This window comes from Salmo salar, chromosome 01 (genome assembly GCF_965601325.2).
Source record: "Salmo salar chromosome 01, fSalSal1, whole genome shotgun sequence".
Taxonomy (NCBI): domain Eukaryota; kingdom Metazoa; phylum Chordata; class Actinopteri; order Salmoniformes; family Salmonidae; genus Salmo; species Salmo salar.
The window spans coordinates 3,827,501-3,853,575 of record NC_138291.1 but is presented as its reverse complement, the minus strand read 5'-3'; the positions used below and the strand labels follow the sequence as shown (position 1 = coordinate 3,853,575).

General features: G+C 45.5%; 1 protein-coding gene across 1 annotated transcript in view; it reads right to left on the bottom strand.

The window, feature by feature from the left end:
* The window catches only part of paplna (papilin a, proteoglycan-like sulfated glycoprotein), a 97,032-nt gene that overhangs the window by 43,036 nt on the left and 27,921 nt on the right, over window positions 1-26,075 (bottom strand). Inside the window, exons 7-12 of the mRNA XM_045706122.2 lie at window positions 23,759-23,882; window positions 19,955-20,035; window positions 17,876-18,048; window positions 13,835-13,958; window positions 13,100-13,226; window positions 898-1,102 (exon numbers count right to left, since the gene is read on the bottom strand). Coding sequence (XP_045562078.2) covers window positions 898-1,102; window positions 13,100-13,226; window positions 13,835-13,958; window positions 17,876-18,048; window positions 19,955-20,035; window positions 23,759-23,882 — 834 coding nt within the window. The remainder of the gene's footprint in view (window positions 1-897; window positions 1,103-13,099; window positions 13,227-13,834; window positions 13,959-17,875; window positions 18,049-19,954; window positions 20,036-23,758; window positions 23,883-26,075) is intronic.

The following is a 26,075-nucleotide window of genomic DNA, read 5'->3' as shown; positions in this document are numbered from 1 at the left end:
ACCACGCTCAGGTCTACCCCTCTTCTGACTGCAGTACCTACCACGCTCAGGTCTACCCCTCTCTCTCTCTTCTGACTGCAGTACCTACCACGCTCAGGTCTACCCCTCTCTCTCTCTTCTGACTGCAGTACCTACCGCGCTCAGGTCTACCCCTCTATCTCTCTTCTGACTGCAGTACCTACCACGCTCAGGAATACCCCTCTCTCTCTTCTGACTGCAGTACCTACCACGCTCAGGTCTACCCCTCTCTCTCTTCTGACTGCAGTACCTACCACGCTCAGGTCTACCCCTCTTCTGACTGCAGTACCTACCACGCTCGGGTCTACCCCTCTCTCTCTTCTGACTGCAGTACCTACCACGCTCAGGTCTACCCCTCTTCTGACTGCAGTACCTACCACGCTCAGGTCTACCCCTCTTCTGACTGCAGTACCTACCACCCTCAGGTCTACCCCTCTCTCTCTTCTGACTGCAGTACCTACCACGCTCAGGTCTACCCCTCTTCTGACTGCAGTACCTACCACACTTAGGTCTACCCCTCTCTCTCTTCTGACTGCAGTACCTACCACGCTCAGGTCTACCCCTCTTCTGACTGCAGTACCTACCACGCTCAGGTCTACCCCTCTCTCTCTCTTCTGACTGCAGTACCTACCACGCTCAGGTCTACCCCTCTCTCTCTCTTCTGACTGCAGTACCTACCACGCTCAGGTCTACCCCTCTTCTGACTGCAGTACCTACCACGCTCGGGTCTACCCCTCTCTCTCTTCTGACTGCAGTACCTACCACGCTCAGGTCTACCCCTCTTCTGACTGCAGTACCTACCACGCTCAGGTCTACCCCTCTTCTGACTGCAGTACCTACCACCCTCAGGTCTACCCCTCTTCTGACTGCAGTACCTACCGCGCTCCAGACAGAAGCCCTCCAAGAGACACAACGCTGCATGTTGCAGGTCTGCAGGGTGGGCGGGGTGAGGGCGTAGGCTGCACAGACGGCGTCCTCCACCACACGGGGCCCTGATGCATCATGGGAGACACACTGCACACTGCGCACCTGAGAGCCGCCGCCACACGACACAGAGCACACGTTCCATTCACCTGTCGTCCAGCTGGGGCAGAGAGACGGGAGTTAATAACTGCATCTGATTCAGAGTGGCTGCATGTGATTCAGAGTGGCTGCATGTGATTCAGAGTGGCTGCATGTGATTCAGAGTGGCTGAGAGTGGCTGCATGTGACTCATTTACATTTATTATCTAGCTAGCGATTAGCATCAGCGGCTAATCTAGCTAGCAATTAGCATCAGCGGCTAACAATTTACGGCTAACAATATTTAGGCCCAACTTGCTAAGAAAAGACAAACTAGATGTTTGCAGATGTAAAGAAACACAAACTAATAGCGTCGTTATAGAAGGCTAGTGGATTTATATTAAGAAGCAAAGCGAAAACAGCATCGTTGTTATCAACATTGCTTATATGCACTGCATCGACCATGCAGACAATGCAGGTGTTTCGAGTTCGAGGAACAAATGTGCTTCTGAGAGAGATGTGCAGCGAAGTAACGTCTAAAAATGGACGTCACACACGGAGTATCACATTTAACAAAAACCAAAACATTCAAATACGGTTTCTAGAAAGTAAAGTAAAAATCCAAATCGGTCAGTGCATCAATACCTGTATATCGTAAAATACAGCATAGACCAGCCCAGCCCTTACAGATGAAACCTTAACACTAATGAGGTCACGTTCCCCTGAACAGAGAACAGTCTACCCAGGGTTCATAGGCAACCGTTATTTACCATACTGCCCCTAGACACTACCAAACGGAACAAAACACTGCTATTTACTGACAGACAGACTAACACTGTATATAGACCAGACTGATATATAGACCAGACTGATATATAGACCAGACTGATATATAGACCAGACTGATATATAGACCAGACTGATATATAGACCAGACTGATATATAGACCATACTGATATATAGACCAGACTGATATATAGACCAGACTGATATATAGACCAGACTGATATATAGACCAGACTGATATATAGACCAGACTGATATATAGACCAGACTGATATATAGACCAGACTGATATATAGACCATACTGGATATATAGACCAGACTGATATATAGACCATACTGATATATAGACCAGACTGATATATAGACCAGACCACCAGACTGATATATAGACCAGACTGATATATAGACCATACTGATATATAGACCAGACTGATATATAGACCAGACTGATATATAGACCAGACCACCATACTGATATATAGACCAGACTGATATATAGACCATACTGATATATAGACCATACTGATATATAGACCAGACTGATATATAGACCAGACTGATATTTAGACCAGACTGATATATAGACCAGACTGATATATAGACCATACTGATATATAGACCAAACCACCATACTGATATATAGACCAGACTGATATATAGACCAGACTGATATATAGACCAGACTGATATATAGACCATACTGATATATAGACCAGACCACCATACTGATATATAGACCATACTGATATATAGACCAGACTGATATATAGACCAGACTGATATATAGACCAGACTGATATATAGACCATACTGATATATAGACCAGAATGATATATAGACCAGACTGATATATAGACCATACCGATATATAGACCATACTGATATATAGACCATACTGATATATAGACCATACTGATATATAGACCAGACTGATATATAGACCATACCGATATATAGACCAGACTGATATATAGACCATACTGATATATAGACCAGACCACCATACTGATATATAGACCATACTGATATATAGACCATACTGATATATAGACCAGAGCACCATACTGATATATAGACCAGACTGATATATAGACCATACTGATATATAGACCAGACTGATATATAGACCATACTGATATATAGACCAGACTGATATATAGACCAGACTGATATATAGACCATACTGATATATAGACCAGACTGATATATAGACCAGACTGATATATAGACCAGATTGATATATAGACCATACTGATATATTGACCAGACTGATATATAGACCATACTGATATATAGACCAGACTGATATATAGACCAGACCACCATACTGATATATAGACCAGGCTGATATATAGACCATACTGATATATAGACCAGACTGATATATAGACCATACTGATATATAGACCATACTGATATATAGACCAGACTGATATATAGACCAGACTGATATATAGACCAGATTGATATATAGACCAGAATGATATATAGACAAGACTGATATATAGACCAGACTGATATATAGACCAGACCACCATACTGATATATAGACCATACTGATATATAGACCATACTGATATATAGACCATACTGATATATAGACCAGACTGATATATAGACCATACTGATATTTAGACCAGACTGATATATAGACCAGACCACCATACTGATATATAGACCATACTGATATATAGACCATACTGATATATAGACCAGACTGATATATAGACCAGACTGATATATAGAACATACTGATATATAGACCATACTGATATATAGACCAGACTGATATATAGACCATACTGATATATAGACCATACTGATATATAGAACAGACTGATATATAGACCAGACTGATATATAGACCATACCGATATATAGACCAGACCACCATACTGATATATAGACCAGACTGATATATAGACCAGACTGATATATAGACCAGACTGTTTTATAGACCAGACTGATATATAGACCAGACTGATATATAGACTAACTGATATATAGACCAATCTGATATATAGACCATACTGATATAAAGACCAGACTGATATATAGTCCAGACTGATATATAGACCAGACTGATTTATAGACCAGACTGATATATAGACCATACTGATATATAGACCAGACTGATAAATAGACCAGACTGATATTTAGACCAGACTGATATATAGACCAGACTGATATATAGACCAGACTGATATATAGACCAGACCACCAGACTGATATATAGACCAGACTGATATATAGACCATACTGATATATAGACCAGACTGATATATAGACCAGACTGATATATAGACCATACTGATATATAGACCAGACCACCATACTGATATATAGACCACACTGATATATAGACCATACTGATATATAGACCAGACTGATATATAGACCAGACTGATATATAGACCATACTGATATATAGACCAGACTGATATATAGACCAGACCACCATATTGATATATAGACCATACTGATATATAGACCATACTGATATATAGACCAGACTGATATATAGACCAGACTGATATATAGACCATACTGATATATAGACCATACTGATATATAGACTAGACTGATATATAGACCATACTGATATATAGACCAGACTGATATATAGACCAGACTGATATATAGACCAGACTGATAAATAGACCAGACTGATATATAGACCAGACTGATATATAGACCATACTGATATATAGACCAGACCACCATACTGATATATAGACCAGACTGATATATAGACCAGACTGATATATAGACCAGACTGATTTATAGACCAGACTGATATATAGACCAGACTGATATATAGACCATACTGATATATAGACCATACTGATATATAGACCATACTGATATATAGACCAGAATGATATATAGACCAGACTGATATATAGACCATACCGATATATAGACCAGACTGATATATAGACCATACTGATATATAGACCAGACCACCATACTGATATATAGACCATACTGATATATAGACCATACTGATATATAGACCAGACCACCATACTGATATATAGACCAGACTGATATATAGACCATACTGATATATAGACCAGACTGATATATAGACCATACTGATATATAGACCATACTGATATATAGACCAGACTGATATATAGACCAGACTGATATATAGACCATACTGATATATAGACCAGACTGATATATAGACCAGACTGATATATAGACCAGACCACCATACTGATATATAGACCAGACTGATATATAGACCATACTGATATATAGACCAGACTGATATATAGACCATACTGATATATAGACCATACTGATATATAGACCAGACTGATATATAGACCAGACTGATATATAGACCATACTGATATATAGACCAGACCACCATACTGATATATAGACCAGACTGATATATAGACCATACTGATACATAGACCATACTGATATATAGACCATACTGATTTATAGACCAGACTGATATATAGACCATACTGATATATAGACCAGACTGATATATAGACCAGACTGATATATAGACCAGACTGATATATAGACCAGACTGATGTATAGACCATACTGATATATAGACCAGACTGATATATAGACCATACTGATATATAGACCAGACTGATATATAGACCAGACTGATATATAGACCAGACTGATATATAGACCATACTGATATATAGACCAGACTGATATATAGACCATACTGATATATAGACCATACTGATATATAGACCAGACTGATATATAGACCATACTGATATATAGACCAGACTGATATATAGATCAGACTGATATATAGACCATACTGATATATAGACCAGACTGATATATAGACCAGACTGATATATAGACCAGACTGATATATAGACCAGACTGATTTATAGACCAGACTGATATATAGACCAGACTGATATATAGACCATACTGATGTATAGACCATACTGATGTATAGACCATATTGATATATAGACCATACTGATATATAGACCAGACTGATTTATAGACCAGACTGATATATAGACCATATTGATATATAGAGCCAGACTGATATATAGACCATACTGATATATAGACCAGACTGATATATAGACCATACTGATATATAGACCAGACTGATATATAGACCATACTGATATATAGACCAGACTGATATATAGACCAGACTGATATATAGACCAGACTGATATATAGACCAGGCTGATATATAGACCAGACTGATATATAGACCAGACTGATATATAGACCATACTGATATATAGACCAGACTGATATATAGACCATACTGATATATAGACCATAGTGATTTATAGACCAGACTGATATATAGACCAGACTGATATATAGACCATACTGATATATAGACCATACTGATATATAGACCAGACTGATGTATAGATCAGACTGATATATAGACCAGACTGATATATAGACCATACTGATATATAGACCAGACTGATATATAGACCAGACTGATATATAGACCAGACTGATATATAGACCATACTGATATATAGACCAGACTGATGTATAGACCATACTGATATATAGACCATACTGATATATAGACCATACTGATATAGAGACCAGACTGATATATAGACCAGACTGATATATAGACCAGACTGATATATAGACCATACTGATATATAGACCAGACTGATGTATAGACCAGACTGATATATAGACCATACTGATATATAGACCAGACTGATATATAGACCAGACTGGATATATAGACCAGACTGATATATAGACCATGACTGATATAGAGACCAGCCTGCTATATAGACCAGACTGATATATAGACCAGACTGATATATAGACCCCAGGCACTACAGAGCTGGTATTCATAAAGCACCCCATAGTAGAAGTGCTGATGTAGGATCAGCTTTTCCTTTTAAATTACACTGAATTGACCTGTCCAGTGTAACCTGATAATAGGGCAGCACTTCTACAGCTGAAACTCTTCATGAATGAATGCCAGGCCAGGAGAAAGAACATGTGTCTTTATGATGTAACAGAACAAGTGTCTTTATGATGTAACAGAACAAGTGTCTTTATGATGTAACAGAACAAGTGTCTTTATGATGTAACAGAACAAGTGTCTTTATGATGTAACAGAACAAGTGTCTTTATGATGTAACAGAACAAGTGTCTTTATGATGTAACAGAACAAGTGTCTTTATGATGTAACAGAACAAGTGTCTTTATGATGTAACAGAACACTACAACTATGTCCCACACTAGCATACTACGTGTTATGCATTGCCAAACTCTCCATACTATGTAGTGCACATGCTAAGAGATTTGGGACACAAACATTAAACTATGTTAACAGACACAGACAGACAGCAGGCTTTATACGACAACACTGAATAAACCAGACAGCAACCCAGCTTAGGGATCAGTGGTCAGGGGTTAAGGGTTAGGGGTCGAAGTTCATGGAAGGGACCTCTGATGCAATTCTAGCATCAAATACTTTCACTCTCTCAGTGGAGAGGAACTTTATCTTAAAACTGCTCAAGGAAGAGGGAGTAAAAGGAAGGAGGTGAGAGGAGGCGGATAAGGGAGGAAGCAGGGAGAAGATGGAAGGAGGAGGATAAGGAAGGAAGCAGGGAGAAGGTGGGAGGAGGAGGATAAGGGAGGAAACAGGGAGAAGGTGGAAGGAGGAGGATAAGGGAGGAAACAGGGAGAAGGTGGAAGGAGGAGGATAAGGGAGGAAGCAGGGAGAAGGTGGGAGGAGGAGGATAAGGGAGGAAGCAGGGAGAAGGTGGGAGGAGGAGGATAAGGGAGGAAGCAGGGAGAAGGTGGGAGGAGGAGGATAAGGGAGGAAGCAGGGAGAAGGTGGAAGGAGGAGGATAAGGGAGGAAGCAGGGAGAAGGTGGGAGGAGGAGGATAAGGGAGGAAGCAGGGAGAAGGTGGGAGGAGGAGGATAAGGGAGGAAACAGGGAGAAGGTGGGAGGAGGAGGATAAGGGAGGAAGCAGGGAGAAGGTGGGAGGAGGAGGATAAGGGAGGAAGCAGGGAGAAGGTGGGAGGAGGAGGATAAGGGAGGAAACAGGGAGAAGGTGGAAGGAGAAGGATAAGGGAGGAAGCATGGAGAAGGTGGAAGGAGGAGGATAAGGGAGGAAGCAGGGAGAAGGTGGGAGGAGGAGGATAAGGGAGGAAGCAGGGAGAAGGTGGGAGGAGGAGGATAAGGGAGGAAGCAGGGAGAAGGTGGAAGGAGGAGGATAAGGGAGGAAGCAGGGAGAAGGTGGAAGGAGGAGGATAAGGGAGGAAGCAGGGAGAAGGTGGGAGGAGGAGGATAACCGAGGAAACAGGGAGAAGGTGGAAGGAGGAGGATAAGGGAGGAAGCAGGGAGAAGGTGGGAGGAGGAGGATAAGGGAGGAAGCAGGGAGAAGGTGGGAGGAGGAGGATAAGGGAGGAAGCAGGGAGAAGGTGGGAGGAGGAGGATAAGGGAGGAAGCAGGGAGAAGGTGGGAGGAGGAGGATAAGGGAGGAAGCAGGGAGAAGGTGGAAGGAGGAGGATAAGGGAGGAAGCAGGGAGAAGGTGGGAGGAGGAGGATAAGGGAGGAAGCAGGGAGAAGGTGGAAGGAGGAGGATAAGGGAGGAAGCAGGGAGAAGGTGGGAGGAGGAGGATAAGGGAGGAAGCAGGGAGAAGGTGGGAGGAGGAGGATAAGGGAGGAAGCAGGGAGAAGGTGGAAGGAGGAGGATAAGGGAGGAAGCAGGGAGAAGGTGGGAGGAGGAGGATAAGGGAGGAAGCAGGGAGAAGGTGGGAGGAGGAGGATAAGGGAGGAAGCAGGGAGAAGGTGGAAGGAGGAGGATAAGGGAGGAAACAGGGAGAAGGTGGAAGGAGGAGGATAAGGGAGGAAGCAGGAGAAGGTGGAGGAGGAGGATAAGGAGGAACAGGGAGAAGGTGGGAGGAGGAGGATAAGGGAGGAAGCAGGGAGAAGGTGGGAGGAGGAGGATAAGGGAGGAAACAGGGAGAAGGTGGGAGGAGGAGGATAAGGGAGGAAGCAGGGAGAAGGTGGGAGGAGGAGGATAAGGGAGGAAGCAGGGAGAAGGTGGGAGGAGGAGGATAAGGGAGGAAGCAGGGAGAAGGTGGAAGGAGGAGGATAAGGGAGGAAACAGGGAGAAGGTGGGAGGAGGAGGATAAGGGAGGAAACAGGGAGAAGGTGGGAGGAGGAGGATAAGGGAGGAAGCAGGGAGAAGGTGGGAGGAGGAGGATAAGGGAGGAAGCAGGGAGAAGGTGGGAGGAGGAGGATAAGGGAGGAAGCAGGGAGAAGGTGGAAGGAGGAGGATAAGGGAGGAAGCAGGGAGAAGGTGGGAGGAGGAGGATAAGGGAGGAAGCAGGGAGAAGGTGGGAGGAGGAGGATAAGGGAGGAAACAGGGAGAAGGTGGGAGGAGGAGGATAAGGGAGGAAACAGGGAGAAGGTGGGAGGAGGAGGATAAGGGAGGAAACAGGGAGAAGGTGGAAGGAGGAGGATAAGGGAGGAAGCAGGGAGAAGGTGGGAGGAGGAGGATAAGGGAGGAAGCAGGGAGAAGGTGGGAGGAGGAGGATAAGGGAGGAAGCAGGGAGAAGGTGGGAGGAGGAGTGAGGAGAGCTGGATAGAAGGAATGAAAAGTAGGAGGAGACGAGGGAAGGGAGGAGAGGCCCGAGGTGCGTTCAGTTCACTGGAACGTTCCAGAATGTAAAAACGTACTGAACGCAGCCCTGGATAGAAGGAGGACAGAGGGAGAGAGAGAGTTTGGATCTCTGAGCTGGATGGTTGCCCCTTGCCTTTGTTCTGGGTCCCGACATGGAAGAGCAGGCGTCAACACTAAACACTGAACACAGACTCACACTGAACTCAAACACATCCCAGGGAGTAGTGCCATACTCTAAATGTGTGTTCGATGTGTAGAGACTAAACTTTTAACATAAAATAAACTGCTTCTGTTCCAAATGGCACCCTAATTCCCTAGATAGTGCACAAGAGCCCATAGGACCCTGGTCAAAAGTAGTGCACTATATAGGGCTCTGGTCTAAAGTAGTGCACTATATTGGGCTCTGGTCTAAAGTAGTGCACTATATTGGGCTCTGGTCTAAAGTAGTGCACTATATAGGGCCCTGGTCTAAAGTAGTGCACTATATAGGGCCCTGGTCAAAGTAGTGCACTATATAGCGCCCTGGTCAAAAGTAGTGCACTATATAGGGCCCTGGTCTAAAGAAGTGCACTATATAGGGCCCTGGTCTAAAGTAGTGCACTATATAGGGAATAGGGCTCTGGTCTATAGTAGTGCACTATATAGGGCTCTGGTCTAAAGTAGTGCACTATATAGGGAATAGGGCTCTGGTCTAAAGTAGTGCACTATATAGGGCTCTGGTCTAAAGTAGTGCACTATATAGGGCCCTGGTCAAAAGTAGTGCACTATATAGGGTCCTGGTCAAAAGTAGTGCACTATATAGGGTCCTGGTCTAAAGTAGTGCACTATATAGGGCTCTGGTCTAAAGTAGTGCACTATATAGAGAATAGGGTGCCATGACACAGCCAAGGTGTCTATGTCCACGTTCGCATTATATCCATATAGTGTGGGAATGAATCTGAAGCTTTGGCCTGTATAGGACGACTTGGGTTGCATCTCAAATGACATCCTATTCCCTGGTCAAAAGTAGTGCACTATATAGGGAATAGGGTGCAATTTTCGATGCGTCCTTGATCTCTGGTATACAACCCCCCCCCCCCCCCCCCCCCCTGTGTTTGAGGTCAAATGCTAAACTAAAGCTTTTTGGAGCAGCGGGCCACCGTAGGCCCTGTGTTACCTGTACACATATGTTCTGGGGGTTTCAGAGGGCGTCCACACATGTGGCTGATACAGGTATGCCATCCTTTATGAACAGGGACAACAACAAACATTACCCACAACAGTGAGACCAGAGAGAGAGGAGAGAGGAGACCTGAGAGAGAGGAGAGGGGAGACCTGAGAGAGAGGAGAGGGGAGAGAGGAGACCTGAGATAGAGGAGACCAGAGAGAGGAGAGAGGGAGACCAGAGAGAGGAGAGAGGAGCCCAGAGAGAGAGGAGAGGGGAGACCTGAGAGAGAGGAGAGGGGAGACCTGAGAGAGAGGGAGAGGGGAGACCTGAGAGAGAGGAGAGGGGAGACCAGAGAGAGAGGAGAGAGGAGACCTGAGAGAGAGGAGAGGGGAGATCAGAGAGAGGAGAGGGGAGATCAGAGAGAGAGGAGAGGGGAGAGAGGAGAGAGGAGAGAGGAGACCTGAGAGAGGAGAGGGGGAGACCAGAGAGAGGAGAGGGGAGACCAGAGAGAGGAGAGAGGAGACCTGAGAGAGGAGAGAGGAGACCTGAGAGAGGAGAGGGGAGACCAGAGAGAGGAGAGGGGAGACCAGAGAGAGGAGAGAGGAGACCTGAGAGAGGAGAGGGGAGACCAGAGAGAGAGGAGAGAGGAGACCTGAGAGAGGAGAGAGGAGACCTGAGAGAGGAGAGAGGAGACCTGAGAGAGAGGAGATCAGAGAGAGAGGAGAGAGGAGACCAGAGAGAGAGGAGACCAGAGAGAGGAGAGAGGAGACCAGAGAGAGAGGAGAGGGGGAGACCTGAGAGAGAGGAGACCAGAGAGAGAGGAGACCAGAGAGAGTGGAGACCAGAGAGAGAGGAGACCAGAGAGAGGAGAGAGGAGACCAGAGAGAGAGGAGACCAGAGAGAGAGGAGACCAGAGAGAGGAGACCAGAGAGAGGAGACCAGAGAGAGAGGAGACCAGAGAGAGAGGAGACCAGAGAGAGGAGACCAGAGAGAGAGGAGACCAGAGAGAGAGGAGACCAGAGAGAGAGGAGATCAGAGAGAGAGGAGACCAGAGAGAGGAGACCAGAGAGAGGAGACCAGAGAGAGGAGACCAGAGAGAGAGGAGACCAGAGAGAGAGGAGACCAGAGAGAGAGGAGACCAGAGAGAGAGGAGACCAGAGAGAGGAGACCAGAGAGAGGGAGACCAGAGAGAGAGGAGGAGACCAGAGAGAGAGGGAGACCAGAGAGAGAGGAGACCAGAGAGAGAGGAGACCAGAGAGAGAGGAGATCAGAGAGAGAGGAGACCAGAGAGAGGAGACCAGAGAGAGAGGAGACCAGAGAGAGAGGAGACCAGAGAGAGAGGAGAGAGGAGACCAGAGAGAGAGGAGACCAGAGAGAGAGGAGACCAGAGAGAGAGGAGATCAGAGAGAGAGGAGACCAGAGAGAGAGGAGATCAGAGAGAGAGGAGACCAGAGAGAGGAGACCAGAGAGAGGAGACCAGAGAGAGAGGAGACCAGAGAGAGGAGCCAGACCATAGAGTGAGAAAGAGGGCTCGGCGCTGCCCATGCTGTCACTGAAGCCATTGTGGCACAGATACAAGGATGGGCCCCCTTTCTATCTCTATGGCCCAGCCAGACAGCTCCTGTATGGACACACAAACCTACTGAACCCAGGTTATGGACTGGCTCCATCCATTCTCAGCATAATTGCAAATTCCAGAAACTTTCCCAAAGTTCCCAGGTTTTCGGGAAGGAGGATGAAATCAGGTAGGAGGAGGGAGCAAGGAGGGATTCCACCAACTGGGATTTCTGAAGAACCCGTGTGAACTCTGGGAAAGATCTGGGCCCATATCCATTAAGCGTCTCAAAGTACTGTAGAAGCGCTGATCTAGGATCTGTCCATATCATCTTTCATTCATTCTGATCTAGGATCTGTCCATATCATCTTTCATTCATTCTGATCTAGGATCTGTCCATATCATCTTTCATTCATTCTGATCTAGGATCTGTCCATATCATCTTTCATTCATTCTGATCTAGGATCTGTCCATATCATCTTTCATTCATTCTGATCTAGGATCTGTCCATATCATCTTATTCATTCTGATCTAAAAGGCAACACTGACTCTGAGACGCTTCGTGGATCAGTCTTAACAGGTCAGTCATAATAAGGTATCACTCCACCATATCAGCTTCTCTACCATACATACAGTCTTCTTCATCACAGTGGCCTTGATAGGTACAGTCTGTTTAGCATACAGTAACTATGGTCTGTCTCAAAGTACAGCACAGACACTCCACCATACTGGACGTGGAAATCAGGGCATTCATCTCTGAGCTAGGACGCAAAGGCCACTGACTGACTTCTGTCTAAGAAAATACAATCAACGTTGCTATCAGACTTACTTTGATGTGCATGACTGTAACCTCACATCACTTCCTTGAACAGTGTCTTGTTCATTCCCCAAACGGAGTTATTGTGAAATGTAGAGCCTTGTAGGAAGTGGCTGACTCACCTGTGAGTCTGAGGGCACTGCTGAGTGTTGCAGGTGCGGTTGGTGAGGGGGCGTGGCAAGGCGGAGCACAGGTAGTCTGGGTAGGCCTCGTTATCGATGGCACAGAACACCAGACGAGACTGGTACCCTGGTGGAGGGAGCAGGAGGAGGAAATCAGTCCTGCAGAGACGCTAAATGAAGACTGTGTCCAAGGATACTTTGGTCAAAAACAAACAGCATTAACTATTGTTGAGTGGAACAAGAACAAGAAGAACAACAAGAACAAGAAGAACCAGAAGAACCAGAAGAACATGAAGAACCAGAAGAACCAGAAGAACCAGAAGAACCAGGAGAACCAGAAGAACCAGAAGAACCAGAAGAACCAGGAGAACCAGAAGAACCAGAAGAACCAGAAGAACCAGAAGAACCAGGAGAACCAGAAGAACCAGGAGAACCAGAAGAACCAGAAGAACCAGAAGAACCAGGAGAACCAGAAGAACCAGAAGAACCAGAAGAACAAGAAGAACCAGAAGAACCAGAAGAACAAGAAGAACCAGAAGAACCAGAAGAACCAGGAGAACCAGAAGAACCAGAAGAACCAGAAGAACAAGAAGAACCAGAAGAACAAGAAGAACCAGGAGAACCAGAAGAACCAGAAGAACCAGGTCAAGTCAAAGCGAGGAAGAACATCAGGTAAAAAAAAAAAAAAAAAAAAAAAGACTCCAGTGACAGACTAGAGTAAAGAGGGACACGTACCTGAACCACACTCTCTGCTGCAGGCAGACCAGGAGCCGAAGCTCCAGTAGTATCCCTCTCTGGAGTGACCGTTAGGGAGGTAATACTCGTACTCTACACCCTGGTTATGTTCCTGGCTGATCAACTGGGGGGACAGGGAGACGGAGACAGAAGGAAAGGTTCGCTCATCTGGAGATCTGTTTCAACACTGGTATATTTGATGAAAGATTACCGTTACTGACACTGATTTTGCAAATAGGGTCGGCATCTCAAAAATACACTACATGACCAAAAGTATGTGGACACCTGCTCGTCTAACATCTCATTCCAAAATCATGGGTATTGATATAGAGTTGGTCCCCCTCCATTGCTGCTATAACAGCCTCCACTCTTCTGGGAAGGCTTTCCACTAGATGTTGGAACATTGCTGTGGGGGACTTGCATCCATTCAGGAACAAGAGATTTAGTGAGGTCGGGCGCTGATGTTGGGCGATTAGGCCTGGCTAGCAGTCGGCGTTCCAACTCATCCCAAAGGTGTTCGATGGGGTTGAGGTCAGGGCTCTGTTCAGGCCAGTCAAGTTCTTCCACACAGATTTTGACAAACCATTTCTGTATGGACCTCGCTTTGTGCACAGGGGCCTTGTCCAAACTGTTGCCACAAAGTTGGAAGCACAGAATCATCTAGAATGTCATTGTATGCTGTAGCGTTAAGAGTTCCCTTCACTGGAACTAAGGGGCCCGAACCATGAAAAACAGCCCCAGACCATTATTCCTCCTCCACCAAACTTTACAGTTTGCACTATGCATTGGGGCAGGTAGCGTTCTCCTGGCATCCTGCCAAACCCAGATTTGTCTGTCGGACTGCCAGATGGTGAAGCGCGATTCATCAACACAGAGAACGAGTTTCCACTGCTCCAGAATCCAATGGGGGCGAGCTTTACACCACTGCAGCCGACGCTTGGCGTTGCACATGGTGATCTTAGGCTTGTGTGCAGCTGCTCGGCCATGGAAACCCATCTCACGAAGCTCCCGACGAACAAGCTTTGTCTATGGAGATTGCATGGCTGTGTGTCAGCAACGGGTGTGGCCGAAATATCCGAATCCACTCATTTGAAGGGGTGTCACATACTTTTGTATATATAGTGTAGTTGGGAGTCTGGTCCCGATCTGTTGGAGCTGTCTTGTCAACTCCTACGGTCGTTGTTAGCGAGACAGCACAGACAGACTATATATCTGGGAGTCTGTTTCAACAATGGTATGTGTACTAGAAGTTTACCCTTACTACCCAGGGTTATACACACTTAGAAAAACGGGTTCGTAAATGAGACTTCAACTCTCTCCATAGGAAGAACCCTTTTGAGTTCCATAGAACCCTCTGTGGAAAGGGTTCTACCTGGAACCAAAAAGGGTTCTACCTGGAACCAAAAAGGGTTCTACCTGGAACCAAAAAGGGTTCTACCTGGAACCAAAAGGGTTCTACCTAGAACCAAAAGGGTTCTACCTGGAACCAAAAAGGGTTCTACCTGGAACCAAAAAGGGTTCTACCTGGAACCAAAAAGGGTTCTACCTGGAACCAAAAGGGTTCTACCTAGAACCAAAAGGGTTCTACCTGGAACCAAAAAGGGTTCTACCTGGAACCAAAAAGGGTTCTACCTGGAACCAAAAAGGGTTCTACCTGGAACCAAAAAGGGTTCTACCTGGAACCAAAAAGGGTTCTACCTGGAACCAAAAGGGTTCTACCTGGAACCAAAAAGGGTTCTACCTGGAACCAAAAAGGGTTCTACCTGGAACCAAAAAGGGTTCTACCTGGAACAAAAAGGGTTCTACCTGGAACCAAAAAGGGTTCTAGCTGGAACCAAAAAGGGTTCTACCTGGAACCAAAAAGGGTTCTACCTGGAACCAAAAGGGTTCTACCTGGAACCAAAAAGGTTCTACCTGGAACCAAAAAGGGTTCTACCTGGAACCAAAAAGGGTTCTACCTGGAACCAAAAAGGGTTCTACCTGGAACCAAAAAGGGTTCTACCTGGAACCAAAAAGGGTTCTACCTGGAACCAAAAAGGGTTCTACCTGGAACCAAAAAGGGTTCTACCTGGAACCAAAAAGGGTTCTACCTGGAACCAAAAGGGTTCTACCTGGAACCAAAAAGGGTTCTACCTGGAACCAAAAAGGGTTCTACCTGGAACCAAAAAGGGTTCTTCAAAGGGTTCTCCTATGGGGACAGAACCTTTTCTTCTAAGAGTGTAGTACCAGATGGTGTTTATTTTTCAATATTTTACTGGCAAAATGTAAATGTACTAAAGAAACATGAACCCAAATGTTTCAGGTCGATGACAGCTGATGTGTTCATCTCTATTGATTTATCATGTAGGCCTACAGTTGCTGTGTGTGTGTGTGTGTGTGTGTGTGTGTGTGTGTGTGTGTGTGTGTGTGTGTGTGTGTGTGTGTGTGTGTGTGTGTGTGTGTGTGTGTGTGTGTGTGTGTGTGTGTGTGTGTGTGAGCCACATGCACGTAAAACCTAAAGACATTTCCCATTCCACAAGAACGGGACAATAAAGTTTTGAATCTGAATCTGGCACCCTATTCTGTACATTTAAAGTAGTGCACTATATAGGGAATAGGTTACCATTTAAAGTAGTGCACTATATAGGGAATAGGGTACCATTTAAAGTAGTGCACTATATAGGGAATAGGTTACCATTTAAAGTAGTGCACTATATAGGGAATAGGGTACCATTTAAAGTAGTGCACTATATAGGGAATAGGTTACCATTTAAAGTAGTGCACTATATAGGGAATAGGTTACCATTTAAAGTAGTGCACTATATAGGGAATAGGTTACCATTTAAAGTAGTGCACTATATAGGGAATAGGTTACCATTTAAAGTAGTGCACTATATAGGGAATAGGTTACCATTTAAAGTAGTGCACTATATAGGGAATAGGTTACCATTTAAAGTAGTGCACTATATAGGGAATAGGGTACCATTTAAAGTAGTGCACTATATAGGGAATAGGTTACCATTTAAAGTAGTGCACTATATAGGGAATAGGTTACCATTTAAAGTAGTGCACTATATAGGGAATAGGGTACCATTTAAAGTAGTGCACTATATAGGGAATAGGTTACCATTTAAAGTAGTGCACTATATAGGGAATAGGTTACCATTTAAAGTAGTGCACTATATAGGGAATAGGGTACCATTTAAAGTAGTGCACTATATAGGGAATAGGTTACCATTTAAAGTAGTGCACTATATAGGGAATAGGTTACCATTTAAAGTAGTGCACTATATAGGGAATAGGTTACCATTTAAAGTAGTGCACTATATAGGGAATAGGGTACCATTTAAAGTAGTGCACTATATAGGGAATAGGGTACCATTTAAAGTAGTGCACTATATAGGGAATAGGTTACCATTTAAAGTAGTGCACTATATAGGGAATAGGGTACCATTTAAAGTAGTGCACTATATAGGGAATAGGTTACCATTTAAAGTAGTGCACTATATAGGGAATAGGTTACCATTTAAAGTAGTGCACTATATAGGGAATAGGGTACCATTTAAAGTAGTGCACTATATAGGGAATAGGTTACCATTTAAAGTAGTGCACTATATAGGGAATAGGTTACCATTTAAAGTAGTGCACTATATAGGGAATAGGGTACCATTTAAAGTAGTGCACTATATAGGGAATAGGTTACCATTTAAAGTAGTGCACTATATAGGGAATAGGTTACCATTTAAAGTAGTGCACTATATAGGGAATAGGTTACCATTTAAAGTAGTGCACTATATAGGGAATAGGGTACCATTTAAAGTAGTGCACTATATAGGGAATAGGGTACCATTTAAAGTAGTGCACTATATAGGGAATAGGTTACCATTTAAAGTAGTGCACTATATAGGGAATAGTGTACCATTTAAAGTACTGCACTATATAGGGAATAGGGTGACCTTTAAAGTAGTGCACTATATAGGGAATGGGGTACCATTTAAAGTAGTGCACTATATAGGGAATAGGGTGACATTTTGGACGCAGTCCCAGGTGTCTCTGACTGACCTCTATGACCAGTGGCTCGGTGGTGGGTCCGCGACCGATGATGGTCTCAGGAGTCATCTCTCCCTCAGCCCCTCTCTGGTAGTATAGCATGGTGCCAGCTACTGGAGTGGCCCTGGAGAACTCAATCACCCAGTGGCCGTTCAGGTAGTACTCGCCACGCAGGTTCTTAATGGCTGAAGGTAGAAACGGTAGCCTTGGTTACAGTCACTCATTAAATAGAGTTTTCCTCGTACACAGTAGCCTTGGTTACAGTCACAGTCAGGTTCTTAATGGCTGGAGGTAGAAACGGTAGCCTTGGTTACAGTCACAGTCAGGTTCTTAATGGCTGGAGGTAGACACGGTAGCCTTGGTTACAGTCACAGTCAGGTTCTTAATGGCTGGAGGATAGACACGGTAGCCTTGGTTACAGTCACAGTCAGGTTCTTAATGGCTGGAGGATAGACACAGTAGCCTTGGTTACAGTCACAGTCAGGTTCTTAATGGCTGATGATAGACACAGTAGCCTTGGTTACAGTCACAGTCAGGTTCTTAATGTCTGATGATAGACACAGTAGCCTTGGTTACAGTCACAGTCAGGTTCTTAATGGCTGATGATAGACACAGTAGCCTTGGTTACAGTCACAGTCAGGTTCTTAATGGCTGATGATAGACACAGTAGCCTTGGTTACAGTCACAGTCAGGTTCTTAATGGCTGATGATAGACACAGTAGCCTTGGTTACAGTCACAGTCAGGTTCTTAATGGCTGATGATAGACACAGTAGCCTTGGTTACAGTCACAGTCAGGTTCTTAATGGCTGGAGGTAGAAACAGTAGCCTTGGTTACAGTCACAGTCAGGTTCTTACACGGTAGCCTTGGTTACAGTCACAGTCAGGTTCTTAATGGCTGATGATAGACACAGTAGCCTTGGTTACAGTCACAGTCAGGTTCTTAATGGCTGGAGGTAGACACGGTAGCCTTGGTTACAGTCACAGTCAGGTTCTTAATGGCTGATGATAGACACAGTAGCCTTGGTTACAGTCACAGTCAGGTTCTTAATGGCTGGATGATAGACACAGTAGCCTTGGTTACAGTCACAGTCAGGTTCTTAATGGCTGGAGGTAGAAACGGTAGCCTTGGTTACAGTCACTCATTAAATAGAGTTTTCCTCGTACACAGTAGCCTTGGTTACAGTCACAGTCAGGTTCTTAATGGCTGATGATAGACACAGTAGCCTTGGTTACAGTCACAGTCAGGTTCTTAATGGCTGGAGGTAGAAACGGTAGCCTTGGTTACAGTCACTCATTAAATAGAGTTTTCCTCGTACACAGTAGCCTTGGTTACAGTCACAGTCAGGTTCTTAATGGCTGATGATAGACACAGTAGCCTTGGTTACAGTCACAGTCAGGTTCTTAATGGCTGATGATAGACACAGTAGCCTTGGTTACAGTCACAGTCAGGTTCTTAATGGCTGGAGGTAGAAACAGTAGCCTTGGTTACAGTCACAGTCAGGTTCTTAATGTCTGATGATAGACACAGTAGCCTTGGTTACAGTCACAGTCAGGTTCTTAATGGCTGATGATAGACACAGTAGCCTTGGTTACAGTCACAGTCAGGTTCTTAATGGCTGATGATAGACACAGTAGCCTTGGTTACAGTCACAGTCAGGTTCTTAATGGCTGGAGGTAGAAACAGTAGCCTTGGTTACAGTCACAGTCAGGTTCTTAATGGCTGAGGATAGACACGGTAGCCTTGGTTACAGTCACAGTCAGGTTCTTAATGTCTGATGATAGACACAGTAGCCTTGGTTACAGTCACAGTCAGGTTCTTAATGGCTGATGATAGACACAGTAGCCTTGGTTACAGTCACAGTCAGGTTCTTAATGGCTGATGATAGACACAGTAGCCTTGGTTACAGTCACAGTCATTAAATAGAGTTTTCCTCTACATACTCATGTTGTCATGATAAGATTGAACTCTTGATCTTAAATGCCACTTCACTGATCTTAATGACATTTAATGTACAGGACAGTTGATAGCTTGATAGCTAGCTAACCATTAACCATTAACCACCCAGTCGTCCGAGGAATGAAGTACTCACCCAGATAGTTACGAGTGGTAACAGTCTCTCCGATGCGGATGGATGTGGCTCCCACAGGGATGATAAACATCTGGTTATACCCTGGGAGGGAGGAGGACAGGAGAGATAGAACAGCTGGTTATAGTCTGGGAGGGAGGAGGACAGGAGAGATAGAACAGCTGGTTATAGTCTGGGAGGGAGGAGGACAGGAGAGATAGAACAGCTGGTTATAGTCTGGGAGGGAGGAGGACAGGAGAGATAGAACAGCTGGTTATACCCTGGGAGGGAGGAGGACAGGAGAGATAGAACAGCTGGTTATAGTCTGGGAGGGAGGAGGACAGGAGAGATAGAACAGCTGGTTATAGTCTCGGGAGGGAGGAGGACAGGAGAGATAGAACAGCTGGTTATAGTCTGGGAGGGAGGAGAACAGGAGAGATAGAACAGCTGGTTATAGTCTGGGAGGGAGGAGGACAGGAGAGATAGAACAGCTGGTTATACCCTGGGAGGGAGGAGGACAGGAGAGATAGAACAGCTGGTTAAACCCTGGGAGGGAGGAGGACAGGAGAGATAGAACAGCTGGTTATAGTCTGGGAGGGAGGAGGACAGGAGAGATAGAACAGCTGGTTATAGTCTGGGAGGGAGGAGGACAGGAGAGATAGAACAGCTGGTTATAGTCTGGGAGGGAGGAGGACAGGAGAGATAGAACAGCTGGTTATAGTCTGGGAGGGAGGAGGACAGGAGAGATAGAACAGCTGGTTATAGTCTGGGAGGGAGGAGGACAGGAGAGATAGAACAGCTGGTTATACCCTGGGAGGGAGGAGGACAGGAGAGATAGAACAGCTGGTTATAGTCTGGGAGGGAGGAGGACAGGAGAGATAGAACAGCTGGTTATAGTCTGGGAGGGAGGAGAACAGGAGAGATAGAACAGCTGGTTATAGTCTGGGAGGGAGGAGGACAGGAGAGATAGAACAGCTGGTTATAGTCTGGGAGGGAGGAGGACAGGAGAGATAGAACAGCTGGTTATAGTCTGGGAGGGAGGAGGACAGGAGAGATAGAACAGCTGGTTATAGTCTGGGAGGGAGGAGGACAGGAGAGATAGAACAGCTGGTTATACCCTGGGAGGGAGGAGGACAGGAGAGATAGAACAGCTGGTTATAGTCTGGGAGGGAGGAGGACAGGAGAGATAGAACAGCTGGTTATAGTCTGGGAGGGAGGAGGACAGGAGAGATAGAACAGCTGGTTATAGTCTGGGAGGGAGGAGGACAGGAGAGATAGAACAGCTGGTTATAGTCTGGGAGGGAGGAGGACAGGAGAGATAGAACAGCTGGTTATAGTCTGGGAGGGAGGAGGACAGGAGAGATAGAACAGCTGGTTATAGTCTGGGAGGGAGGAGGACAGGAGAGATAGAACAGCTGGTTATAGTCTGGGAGGGAGGAGGACAGGAGAGATAGAACAGCTGGTTATAGTCTGGGAGGGAGGAGGACAGGAGAGATAGAACAGCTGGTTATAGTCTGGGAGGGAGGAGGACAGGAGAGATAGAACAGCTGGTTAAACCCTGGGAGGGAGGAGGACAGGAGAGATAGAACAGCTGGTTATAGTCTGGGAGGGAGGAGGACAGGAGAGATAGAACAGCTGGTTATAGTCTGGGAGGGAGGAGGACAGGAGAGATAGAACAGCTGGTTATAGTCTGGGAGGGAGGAGGACAGGAGAGATAGAACAGCTGGTTATAGTCTGGGAGGGAGGAGGACAGGAGAGATAGAACAGCTGGTTATAGTCTGGGAGGGAGGAGGACAGGAGAGATAGAACAGCTGGTTATAGTCTGGGAGGGAGGAGAACAGGAGAGATAGAACAGCTGGTTATAGTCTGGGAGGGAGGAGAACAGGAGAGATAGAACAGCTGGTTATAGTCTGGGAGGGAGGAGAACAGGAGAGATAGAACAGCTGGTTATAGTCTGGGAGGGAGGAGGACAGGAGAGATAGAACAGCTGGTTATAGTCTGGGAGGGAGGAGGACAGGAGAGATAGAACAGCTGGTTATAGTCTGGGAGGGAGGAGGACAGGAGAGATAGAACAGCTGGTTATAGTCTGGGAGGGAGGAGGACAGGAGAGATAGAACAGCTGGTTATAGTCTGGGAGGGAGGAGGACAGGAGAGATAGAACAGCTGGTTATAGCCTGGGAGGGAGGAGGACAGGAGAGATAGAACAGCTGGTTATAGTCTGGGAGGGAGGAGGACAGGAGAGATAGAACAGCTGGTTATAGTCTGGGAGGGAGGAGGACAGGAGAGATAGAACAGCTGGTTATAGTCTGGGAGGGAGGAGGACAGGAGAGATAGAACAGCTGGTTATAGTCTGGGAGGGAGGAGGACAGGAGAGATAGAACAGCTGGTTATAGTCTGGGAGGGAGGAGGACAGGAGAGATAGAACAGCTGGTTATAGTCTGGGAGGGAGGAGGACAGGAGAGATAGAACAGCTGGTTATACCCTGGGAGGGAGGAGGACAGGAGAGATAGAACAGCTGGTTATAGTCTGGGAGGGAGGAGGACAGGAGAGATAGAACAGCTGGTTATAGTCTGGGAGGGAGGAGGACAGGAGAGATAGAACAGCTGGTTATAGTCTGGGAGGGAGGAGGACAGGAGAGATAGAACAGCTGGTTATAGTCTGGGAGGGAGGAGGACAGGAGAGATAGAACAGCTGGTTATAGTCTGGGAGGGAGGAGGACAGGAGAGATAGAACAGCTGGTTATAGTCTGGGAGGGAGGAGGACAGGAGAGATAGAACAGCTGGTTATAGTCTGGGAGGGAGGAGGACAGGAGAGATAGAACAGCTGGTTATAGTCTGGGAGGGAGGAGGACAGGAGAGATAGAACAGCTGGTTATAGTCTGGGAGGGAGGAGGACAGGAGAGATAGAACAGCTGGTTATAGTCTGGGAGGGAGGAGAACAGGAGAGATAGAACAGCTGGTTATAGTCTGGGAGGGAGGAGAACAGGAGAGATAGAACAGCTGGTTATAGTCTGGGAGGGAGGAGGACAGGAGAGATAGAACAGCTGGTTATAGTCTGGGAGGGAGGAGGACAGGAGAGATAGAACAGCTGGTTATAGTCTGGGAGGGAGGAGGACAGGAGAGATAGAACAGCTGGTTATAGTCTGGGAGGGAGGAGAACAGGAGAGATAGAACAGCTGGTTATAGTCTGGGAGGGAGGAGGACAGGAGAGATAGAACAGCTGGTTATAGTCTGGGAGGGAGGAGGACAGGAGAGATAGAACAGCTGGTTATAGTCTGGGAGGGAGGAGGACAGGAGAGATAGAACAGCTGGTTATAGTCTGGGAGGGAGGAGAACAGGAGAGATAGAACAGCTGGTTATACCCTGGGAGGGAGGAGGACAGGAGAGATAGAACACCTGGTTAAACCCTGGGAGAGAAGGGACTAAAGGGGGGGGACAGAACACATCAGTGGACAACCAGAGTTACTACAGTTGTTGACACTAAAACTTTGTGACAAACTATCGCTAGGAGACGCCGGAGCCCTGTGGAGACATTCTATTGGTCTGCCAATACCACAGCATGAACAATTTAGAGCCCACAACTGCACCAAGGGGAAGCACTACCATAAACGTAAATGTGAGGTGAAAGGTACAATCTGTAATAAGGTTGAAAAATTCGTTTAAACTTTGAAAACAATTCCCAGGTTTCCCAGAAATCCTGGTAGGAGGATTCCCGAATTTGCTTCTTATTCCATTATGATTCTAGGAATCTTCTAACCGGGATTTCTGGAAAACATAGGATCTTTCTGGGAAAGTTAGCAGAATTTTGCAACTCTAATCTGTACCTTACCTTTGGGCAGGTTGTTAATATCGAAGGTACTCCTGACGGGGTAGCAGGACTGTCCGTTGCCCCCACACTGCAGACAGGGGTCCTCCTGCTGGGGGGATTCCAGCATGTTGTCACAGCCCAGACGCTGGAGGGGGAAGCAGGGCAGAGAGAAGGAGAGAGACAAGGATATAGGTTAGATGGATGAAAGAAGAGAAAATAAAGAAAAGAAGCACACACCCTGAAAGTAGGGTGGTCAGACAACAGAGCAACAGATCTCTTTAGTGGGAAGGAGGGTGTTTTACAGTACACATCCATCTTCAGGTTAGAACACGATCTAGATTTAGATACTGTATGATTGCATTTGAGATATTCTCAGCTCTATCCATCTAACCCATGCTGTACTAGACCAAGGAGGAAAGATAGATACTAGATAGATACTAGACCTAGGGGGAAAGATAGGTACTAGACCTAGGGGGAAAGATAGGTACTAGACCTAGGGGGAAAGATAGATACTAGACCTAGGGGGAAAGATAGGTACTAGACCTAGGGGGAAAGATAGATACTAGACCTAGGGGGAAAGATAGATACCAGATAGATACTAGACCTAGGGGGAAAGATAGATACTAGACCTAGGGGGAAAGATAGGTACTAGATAGATACTAGACCTAGGGGGAAAGATAGATACTAGACCTAGGGGGAAAGATAGATACTAGACCTAGGGGGAAAGATAGATACTAGACCTAGGGGGAAAGATAGGTACTAGACCTAGGGGGAAAGATAGGTACTAGACCTAGGGGGAAAGATAGATACTAGACCTAGGGGGAAAGATAGATACTAGATAGATACTAGACCTAGGGGGAAAGATAGATACTAGACCTAGGGGGAAAGATAGGTACTAGATAGATACTAGACCTAGGGGGAAAGATAGATACTAGACCTAGGGGGAAAGATAGATACTAGACCTAGGGGGAAAGATAGATACTAGACCTAGGGGGAAAGATAGATACTAGACCTAGGGGGAAAGATAGATACTAGATAGATACTAGACCTAGGGGGAAAGATAGATACTAGACCTAGGGGGAAAGATAGGTACTAGATAGATACTAGACCTAGGGGGAAAGATAGATACTAGACCTAGGGGGAAAGATAGATACTAGACCTAGGGGGAAAGATAGATACTAGACCTAGGGGGAAAGATAGGTACTAGATAGATACTAGACCTAGGGGGAAAGATAGATACTAGATAGATACTAGACCTAGGGGGAAAGATAGATACTAGACCTAGGGGGAAAGATAGGTACTAGATAGATAGCTAGACCTAGGGGGAAAGATAGGTACTAGACCTAGGGGGAAAGATAGATACTAGACCTAGGGGGAAAGATAGATACTAGACCTAGGGGGAAAGATAGATACTAGACCTAGGGGGAAAGATAGGTACTAGACCTAGGGGGAAAGATAGATACTAGACCTAGGGGGAAAGATAGGTACTAGACCTAGGGGGAAAGATAGATACTAGACCTAGGGGGAAAGATAGATACTAGACCTAGGGGGAAAGATAGATACTAGACCTAGGGGGAAAGATAGATACTAGACCTAGGGGGAAAGATAGGTACTAGACCTAGGGGGAAAGATAGATACTAGATAGATACTAGACCTAAGGGGAAAGATAGATACTAGACCTAGGGGGAAAGATAGGTACTAGACCTAGGGGGAAAGATAGATACTAGACCTAGGGGGAAAGATAGATACTAGACCTAGGGGGAAAGATAGATACTAGACCTAGGGGGAAAGATAGGTACTAGACCTAGGGGGAAAGATAGATACTAGACCTAGGGGGAAAGATAGATACTAGACCTAGGGGGAAAGATAGATACTAGACCTAGGGGGAAAGATAGATACTAGACCTAGGGGGAAAGATAGATACTAGACCTAGGGGGAAAGATAGATACTAGACCTAGGGGGAAAGATAGATACTAGACCTAGGGGGAAAGATAGATACTAGACCTAGGGGGAAAGATAGATACTAGACCTAGGGGGAAAGATAGATACTAGACCTAGGGGGAAAGATAGATACTAGATAGATACTAGACCTAAGGGGAAAGATAGATACTAGACCTAGGGGGAAAGATAGATACTAGACCTAGGGGGAAAGATAGATACTAGACCTAGGGGGAAAGATAGGTACTAGACCTAGGGGGAAAGATAGATACTAGACCTAGGGGGAAAGATAGATACTAGACCTAGGGGGAAAGATAGGTACTAGACCTAGGGGGAAAGATAGATACTAGACCTAGGGGGAAAGATAGATACTAGACCTAGGGGGAAAGATAGATACTAG